General features: G+C 41.3%; 1 protein-coding gene across 1 annotated transcript; it reads left to right on the forward strand.

Moving 5' to 3' along the window:
* The first annotated feature begins 309 nt into the window (after positions 1-309).
* On the forward strand, positions 310-8,388 carry si:dkey-79d12.5 (protein BTG3). The gene is made up of 5 exons (XM_022209991.2): positions 310-476; positions 4,986-5,163; positions 5,247-5,384; positions 6,285-6,624; positions 7,257-8,388. The coding sequence occupies exons 2-5, from the start codon at positions 4,991-4,993 to the stop codon at positions 7,467-7,469; spliced, it is 864 nt and encodes a 287-aa protein (XP_022065683.2). The 5' UTR covers positions 310-476; positions 4,986-4,990; the 3' UTR covers positions 7,470-8,388.
* The last annotated feature ends 718 nt before the right edge of the window (positions 8,389-9,106 follow it).

The raw sequence follows: 9,106 nt of genomic DNA on the forward strand, positions 1-9,106 counted from the left end.
TTGCAGTTTTTTGATGCTGTTTTCAGTTTTTCAATTTATTTTTTCACTTGGATAGGCAGTAACTCTACAGATATTCATAGTGAAAGTAAGTCCCATAAGTTATTGTACAATCTGGTGGAGGTCAGGTGGTTGCAACGTGTTGCAGTAAGATGTAACCAGACGTATTGCACTAAATGTCACCATATCAGAGTGTTACAGTACAATGGGAGGAACCATCAGCTGCTTACCTTCTGTACCCATATTTGGTCCGTCGGAGTGACGCTGTCTGCGGCAGCCAGTCAGCGCTTGTTCGCGTCGCTGAGTCACGGAAGTGAGTCACACTGACGGTAACGTTACGTCTCTGTTGCAGCAGAACAAGGAAGCAACATGTGCTGACCATAATAACTTCAACACAGCAGCCAGGCAGCAACCACGACACCAGCCGAAGACACGCACCAACCGCCGTGATACCGACAACACAGGACACCGATAGAGCCGTGAGTGTATTTCTCTGTTTTCTACCCCAGACTTCCTCGATCAGACACATTTTGTTGTTTAAATGCGCCTTTTCCGCCACACTTTCACACTTGATTTCACACGTCGCTCCGTTTATTTTAGCTTTTTTTTGTTTACTACCATTTAAAATCGAAAATTCTTTAACAAATATCCCACAAATTCTACTTGTTTTGCTCGAAAACGCCGTTTCTTTCACTAAAATCACATCCTGGTTTCTACCAACTTTCTAACTTTCCACCGGGGGGGTTTCCGCGCTGACAGAAAACCCCAGATGCGTACATTTCCCGCATGCAGCATGAGGTTTCCTTTGTCACAATACAAAGAAACGGGCAGGAAAGTTTAGAAACAATACGCTGTCCTGTGCTTTTTCACTTTTCTTGTAGTTGTTTTTCTGGTTGTGATCCGTTGGCAGCTGCGCACCAACACGTGGACCCTCCTTAAGTCACCTTTGTGGCGTCGCCTTTGTTTGGCGCAGACGCAAAAAATCAGATTAGTTTTGACTGCAGCTGCAACAATCGCTCGAATAATCGATTAGTTTTTAACTACTAAATCAATAACCAGCTCTTTGGGTAATTATTAATCTGTTTAAGTCAATTTTAGAGGCGAAAAAGGCAGAAACTCTTAATTTCTAATGTCTAAAAATGATTTTATTGTTTCTTTGCTCCACCATGTCAGTAAAATGAATATTTTTGGGTTGTGGACACTTTGGAACAGCTTTATCGTAGTTTTCTGATGTTTTATAGGCTTATCAACTAACTGATTAATCGAGAAAATATTTTGAAAAAATAGCTAGTGGGGATCAGAAGTGACTATCAACGCAACCAAACAACAGATGGTTCAGAAATCTTCACCTGAATCTGGCTGCCTATCACAATTTCAGACCTCAGTTCAATCTGTTTGGAGCTGCAACGATTAATCGATTAGGTGTCAACTATTACATTATCACGCAACAATCTGGAGTTTTTCAGAGGATAAAAAGTCAAAATTCTCTGATTCCAGCATCCTAAAGGTGAATATTATCTGGTTTCTTTCCTCATTTGACGGTACACTGAGTATCTTTGGGTTATGGACAAAACAAGACATTTCAAAGCATCATCTTGGGTTTTTGGAAACACTGATTGACATTTTTCACCATTATTTTGACCAAACAAGTGGACCGATCACAAAATAATCAAATGATCAACAATGACAATAATCACTGCAGACAAATCCAAAACATTTGCAAACTCTCGATCAAGCTGTTTTGCCAATTTGAAAGCTTTGTCTAATTTTTTTGCAGAAAAAAAATCAATACTGTCGGATTCCAGCTTTTTAAAGATGAACACTTTCTGGTTTCTTTCCTCCTGTATGACAGTAAACTGAAGATCTTTGGGTTGTAAAGAGAACAAAGAGCATTAAAATAATCAATGGTTGCAACTAAGTTAATGTCGACAAAATTAAAGCTTTTGCAAACTCCTGATCAAGCAGTTTTGCCCATTTTAGAGCTACAACGAGTCATTGATTACTTGTAAATTGTTAAAATACTCTATTTAATCACTTAATTTGTACATTTTAAAGAAAAAATAGGTACAGAAACTCCCCAATTCCATCTGTTTAAGGGTGAAAACTTCCTGTTTTCTTTCTTCCTCTTTGACCGTAAAACTGCAAATCTTTTGGTTGTGGACAAAATGAGATTTTTGATGGCATCAGAGTGATCATTAGTTGCAACCTGAAGTGAATATTGACAAAGTTAAACATTTACAAACTCCCGATCAAGTTGTTTTGCCTTATTTTTTAGAGCTGTAATGATCATTTGTCAGCTGGTAAATCAGTAGTTCAGTCCATTGTTCTGTCATTTGTTTAAAAAGGGGAAAAAAAACCCACCAAAATTCATTGATTCCAGCTTCTTAAAGGTGGAAATTTTCTGGTTTCTTTCTTCCTCTATGACAGTAAACTGCAAATCTTTTAGTTGTGGACAAAATGAGACTTTTGAGGGCATCAAAATAATGATTTGTTGCAGTGTATAGCGAATAGTGACACAATTAAAACATTTTCAACCTCCTCATCAAGCAGTTTTAGAGCTACCGTGATTAACCAATTAGTTGTCAACTGTTAAATTTAGCATTAAATCAATTAGTCTGTCATTTTTTTTTAAAAGGGAAAAAAACTTAAAAATTTCCTGATTCCAGCTTCTTAAAGGTGAAACTTTCTGGTTTCTTTCTGTGTAAAAATAAATAGAAAATCTTACAGTTGAGGACAAAACAAGACACTTGAGCACATCAAACTAATCATTAGTTCCAATCTGAAAGTGAATATTGACAAACTAGACCACAAGTCTGCACCTGTAACTGTCTGCGATTTTGCAAAACCCCTCTGCAAGCTGGTTGGGTTAGTTTGAGAAACATGAAGTAATTCATGGTGTCCTAATCTCACAGCGAGAACATCAACAAGCTGGTGAAAAAAAAAAAAACGCACACAAAAGAAGGAATCCAGCCAGCGCAGCGTCGACAGAGAGAGTCCCAGTTAATATGTTTGAGTTTAACACTGACGCTGCGGAACAAACAGTCGGGACAGGTCTGAGTCTGCAAATAGGTCAAGTTGTTTTGTTTGCATATGAAATCACAACAGTATCAGCAGAGCCGGCGATAATGGCAGCAGGTCAGCGTTCGGCAAACGCAGACGCACAACAAACACAGCAGGGGAGCTTTTTGAGGGAGCTAATGATTGGATCAAAGGAGCTACGCGTACAGGTGAAGTAATCAGAACAAACAAACTGCAACAGTGATGTGTTTATCGTTTAGCGCCTCCAGTATCTGGATGTCACTCATCCTGGCAGAAGCCATTCTACCGACTCAGCAGGATTGCGCTTGAAAGTTGCATGTTGTTACCCAACCGCAAGGACAAAAACTGTAACAAGATAAGGAAAACAAATGTTCAGTGGGATGCGATTAATGCCAAAGAACAGCAGCATCTTTGTGGCCGTGTGTTTTTCCCCAATCGTCCAGCAGAGTCTTTAAATCGTTTAGTTAATGCTGTTCACCAGGAAAAGTCCAAAAAGGAACAGTCAAACACAAATGGAAGGGAATTTGTAAGCATGAATAACAAACAAATCAGTGGATTCAGCTTCTTGTTCATGAATATTTGTCATATCTATTAGTCCTTGTAATAGTACGCCAAGTATCTTTGGGGATTTTAGTGGAAATAAATAAATTTATGACCCCTATTTTTCACTATTTTCTAACAATTTCTAGCCTGATAATTCATCGGTAAATGATAAAATAAAAGGAATGGTGCTGCTAGTCAATAATAAAGAGAAATTGAAAATCTGCAACTATCTGTAACCTAACCTATCTGTAATATTTGGAGCTGTTCCTTTACGTTGCGACACATTCAGCTACTTCATTGCATTTTGTTTTCCTCTTGTCACACACTGTTATAAAGGTCAAGAGGTATGAAAGGGTGCTATTCAGTGGCAGCTTTATTGTCTCTAAATCTCAGAAGGTATCTACCTAAAGCCCTGAGTCTGTTTTCAATGCTGCTCAACCTCCTGTGGCCTTGTCAGCACAGCATTGGGAGGCGTTCAAGGTCCTCTCAGCCATTCTTCGCAGAAATCTTCACACTAGAACACCTACCGGAAAAACCCGTGTTCATGCACATGGCTGTTAAAGAGACAGTCTGCGCCGTATAGATTTAAGCGGGGAATAGGTGTAGGCGACAGGTGACGTGAGGAAACAACAAGCTGAGCAATATGTGCAATTTGACCCTGTTTACCTCGCAGACTAATAACTGACTGGAATGTCAAAGCTGCAGTTTGAACATCTAAACATACGGCACGCGGATGCTCTCATGTAATGGCAAAACATTTTCCTTAGGGGATTTAAAGCTGCTCCAACTCTCACTTGTTCATCATTACTCGAACACTGCGGCTACAGCTGCAAGGACAAATACTAATTTTCCCCTGACAACACATTACAGACTGAGGCAGCGTGTGGCGTATTTCAAGCCACAATAACAAAACGAGCGTCTGTGCCTCCGAGTTCAAGGCGCTACTTTCTTGTCAGGATGTCAGCACGCTCAGCGGTTCAGCTGCAGAGTTGGAACTGCCTTGGCCTCTGTGGAACACACTCTTCTCGCAGGGTCAGGTTGACATTGGCGCTCAACCCAAACAGACTTGCTATCAGAAGATAAACAGCACAGCGAGCTCGGCGGATTTGCATGTGAAACTACCCAACATGGAAGCGCTAGTTTGCATCTTGTTTGCCTGTGTATGAACTGTACCCTTTTGTCAACACGGAGCCACGTCAACATCTGAACTTGGCCCGGCTTAACGCCGAAGGTAATAAAAATAGAAGACTCGGGGGCAGCTGCATAGGGAAGTGTTATCGCTCCAGCTGAAGTTCCTACTCCCCCACAACTCTGTGGAGGGAAGTCACAGCTTGTTACTAAGAAAACAAACGCCAAGATAAATGTGCTGGCCACTCCAAGTGATTTCTCAATTTCTGTTTCTGCAGACATCATGAAAAGAGAGGTGAAGGCCGGGGTCAACTTCCTCAAACGGCTGGTTGTGGCCCGTGGAAAACTCGACGAAGCCAAAGCAGAACTGTTTGCAGAGAAGCTGCAGAAGCTTTTGTGTGACAAATATGAAGACCACTGGTACCCTGACAGTCCCAGCAAAGGACAGGCCTACAGGTAATCATCTTCCACAAACACAACAGCGGTTCTATTCATCACGTTGTCGCCAAACAGAACTTCTAACGCTTGATCTTTCGCAGGTGCATTCGGATAAATAACGGAATACTCTGCGATGAAGCTCTCCTGAAGGCATGCGAGGACAGCGAGCTCACGCCCAGCGATCTAGGACTTCCGCCTGAGCTCACGCTGTGGATCGACCCTCTGGAGGTGTGTGCGAGGTGAGTCACTGGCTCCGAGGCAAAGAATGACACAGACAGACACGTTTCAGCAGCAAGCGGGCATTTCTCAGTCTAGCCAAGAATTACGAGTGAGTCGTCATCATGATTCATCCTGTGGAAGCTGTGGGGAGTCAAATAGGGGTTAACCCTCTGAGTTCCAAGCAGTTTGTGGGCGTGTTTTGATCCTATCGCATTTTCACTCACTGTGGGCTCATTTTTCACTGCAATGTAAAGTCTTACACCTCTATGGAAGCAGACAGAACTCCAAAATGTCCTTTATACAGTGTGACACACTCATAATGCCATGAATCATTAAAAAACAAAAGTTGATTTTTAGTTGTTTTTTTTTACAATTGTTGAAGCCTGCAATGAACATGTACAACACTTTTTCCAAGTGCCCACAAGTTTTGCAAACGATGGAGGAAAAAAAAGTGGCTCCACCTACTACAGATAATTTACTGCTTGCATTTGTTTATGTCTCCTATCTGCTCTGCAGTTCCACCCAGTTCAGTCAAAAACGCTCAGAATTTTTGTCATGTTACTGTTGGTCACTGTTAAGTCGCTAAGAAGATGCCATCGCAGGCACTGATGTGGGAGAGGAATGTGTTTCCAAGTCCTCAGTTATGTCACAGAGTGTAGAATTTTTTTGTTTATGGCAGAATCTGGTTTCTGCAAAAGGTTAATTTTAAACAAATATTTAAATGTAGAAAAACTTGGTTTTGATAAATTGTTGAATTCCCCCAACAAAACCAAACGTTGCATCTGATTAGTTCAAGGACAGTCTGAAAAGTTCTTGTCTTTCCGGTTTCTTACTGTGAGAAATAGTGTGTTTTGGGGGATTTTTCAAACAAAATAATCAAACATGACTCATGGAAAAAATAATCTGCTCCTTCTTCACAGATCTGGAGAGAACAGCAGGCCCTTCGTAATAAGCTGTTTCAATGAAAAAGAGGACAAGGAGGATGATGAAGGCGTTAAGGGAGACCAGGACGACACCTCGGAGGATTCGATAAACCTGGACACTTCAGACTACCACTCTGCTACCTCTTCAGATTGTGGTTCCACCGCATCCAGCGACACGGAGGAGGAGGTGAAAGATGGAGAGATGGAGGGAGAGCAGGAAAAAGAGGAGGAGGCTGTGAAGAAGAAAGAAGCTGAAGGCGAACCCTACACAATATTGATGGTGCCCAGGATTCGGAAGCGAGAAGGACCAAATAAAGTCAAATACGTCAGAAATATGGTAATTTTCCCGTCATATTTTTTATTTTTTTTAGCTCCATCTGATGCTACTTCACAGAATCCTACTTGGCAGCATCAGCCAAATCCAAATATAGATAGTTGACTGGCAGAGAGCTTAATTGTGCAATTTCAAGCTGTGCTGCTGCCAGAATGACGTGTTCTTTATCACCATAAATATTAAGTTTGAGTCAGTCCTATGTACACAGCCCAGCAGCCATGAATAGTCACTGGATAATTTATATAAAGGTTTTTCCTTGACTATAAAATACACATCAGGCGACAGCAAAAATAACTCCCTCCTAAAACAACACACTATTCTTAGGAAATTAGAGCTTTTTTATAAAATACTACAATAGTAGTGGCACCTTTTTTACGATTTAGGAGCTTGAAGTAGGACACAGAGGCATTGTTGCTTTTTTTTTTAAACATGTAGAAATCTTTTCTTCACAGCCCTAAAAAGTAGTTTTTCTATTTTACTTATCAGTTATTCTGCTCCCAACTCATTCCCATGTGATAATGTTTCATCAGAAAGGAAAGTACCATTTGTTCCTCCCTTGTGGACAGCGTGTGCTTGAACAGATCTTTACCTTCCCGGCTAATCTCTCATCCCCTCTCCAATCTCTCTCCGTTCAGCACCCGGCCGGCCTGCAGTACTTCTACCACTCTACGCCGGTTTGGCCTCCGTACAAGAAGGCTGCTCCGGTGTTCCTCACCACGGTGTGCGCCCCTCCAGCGCCGCCTCCTCCGCCCCAGCAGGTTTTCGGCTACTACATCTTGCCGCAGCCGTCTCCGCAGTTCATCGTGCCTCAAGCCGCCCTGCAGCCTTGGGGGGCCGTGAAGGGTTAAACCGTCCACGAGCCGCAAAGACGGAGCGTCACGCTCCCTCGACTGAGCCATGTGATGTCAGGTCTCTCAGTTCAGCTGAACTTGGGCCAAGAAAAGAACATTTTTAACCGTTAGTTTCAAAGTTATTCCCTGCACAGCCTGTAATAATTCCTTTCTTTGTCATTTCTTGCTCTTAGCAAAGAGATAGCACTGGACTTGAGTGAAAACTATTTATCTGTCACGTATGCACTGCATTTTTTTTGTTTTTTAAAAAGAAACTTCATAAATGACTTCAGTCACTGGGTGCTTGGACTAACTCAGGAACTCTCAGCAATATATTTAAGCCAAATAATTACCTTTCTATGTTCTTCTCTTTCCAGTTCTCACTGTGCGTACGTCACAGTTAATCACTGTACAATGTGATTCAGGGTTTTAATCTGTTGTAGGTAGACTGACAATATCTGTATATTAAGAAGACTATTTTTTACTAAACTGCTTGTAAATAGAGAATTTAGATACTATAGACTGATGCACACTTTCTAACCTTACTATTTTTGTTGTAATTTATTTGGCCACCAGTGGATGGCGCTCAAGTCACATCAAATACATGAAGTTGTACTTTTTTATCAACTATGGATGCTGTATCTTGCAAATCTCAGAACACAAACCTGTTTTTAGAAAAGCTTGCTCGTCTGTGAAGCGTATAGCCGTGCTTCTTCTTTCAGGGAAAATATGCTGGCTTTAAGCTGTTTGTTTTAAATTACATTCCTTGCTATGAGAATCTGCTACACCCTGGAAACAACCGCATGTTTTACTCTCTGTTATGCAATTATTTGATATTTATTTATGCCACTTTGTAGCTTGTGTGTGTTCACTGTCTTGCTGTCACTTTTTATGCATTCTCCTCATTACAGCCAATTAAACCAGCTCCTACCTGAAATTAGAACTTGTGCTCATTTGTTTGCTCAGAAATTGCGTTCACTGCCGTGTTGGATGGGTTTTCTGAAAGCACCTGTTGGCCAGAGTACTTTACTTGGACTCATCCTGTCAGGGAGCTGGAAGGGACAGTTATTACCGTCAACAGAGATCAGCAGGATGCTGCAGTGGAAGTACCCGTGTTTGCGTCATTTTGCCCAAGGTCATGACGCTGTTCCTCCTTCAACGGGCCCAGTAGAGTAGAGAGGGCGAGGGGGAGATTCTGGTTCTCACTTTTTGTTTGGCTTGTGGAGGTTTTTTTTTTTTTTTTGAAAGGAAGCCTTCATCTTAGCACCTCAGACCGTCAAAATAAGCTGAATGCTGGGTAAAATTGAGAAAATGGCAAATCAGTTAACCACTATGCACCAACAAATAATGACAACCAAAAGGCTAGAAGCATAAAAATCTGTAAGAAATATACAAAGATGGTGACAACTATGCAGCAACAAGTCAGATGAGGTCACTGTAACTAACGTGAAGTTAGCACTATAGCATACCAAAACCAAGATTTGCACGTTAACTTTCCGTATTTTTGGCAACTTTCTGGCTTCTTTCCCGATAAATTAAGCATTTTTTTCGTTTTAGAACTTCCAGTTTACATGTTTCTCAACCAATATTCACCTTATCTGATGACCCTTATCCTGATAAAATGACTACAAAACGGCAAAACGTCATTTCAGCGA

The sequence above is a fragment of the Acanthochromis polyacanthus genome, chromosome 12, assembly GCF_021347895.1.
Source record: "Acanthochromis polyacanthus isolate Apoly-LR-REF ecotype Palm Island chromosome 12, KAUST_Apoly_ChrSc, whole genome shotgun sequence".
NCBI classification, from domain to species: Eukaryota; Metazoa; Chordata; class Actinopteri; family Pomacentridae; genus Acanthochromis; species Acanthochromis polyacanthus.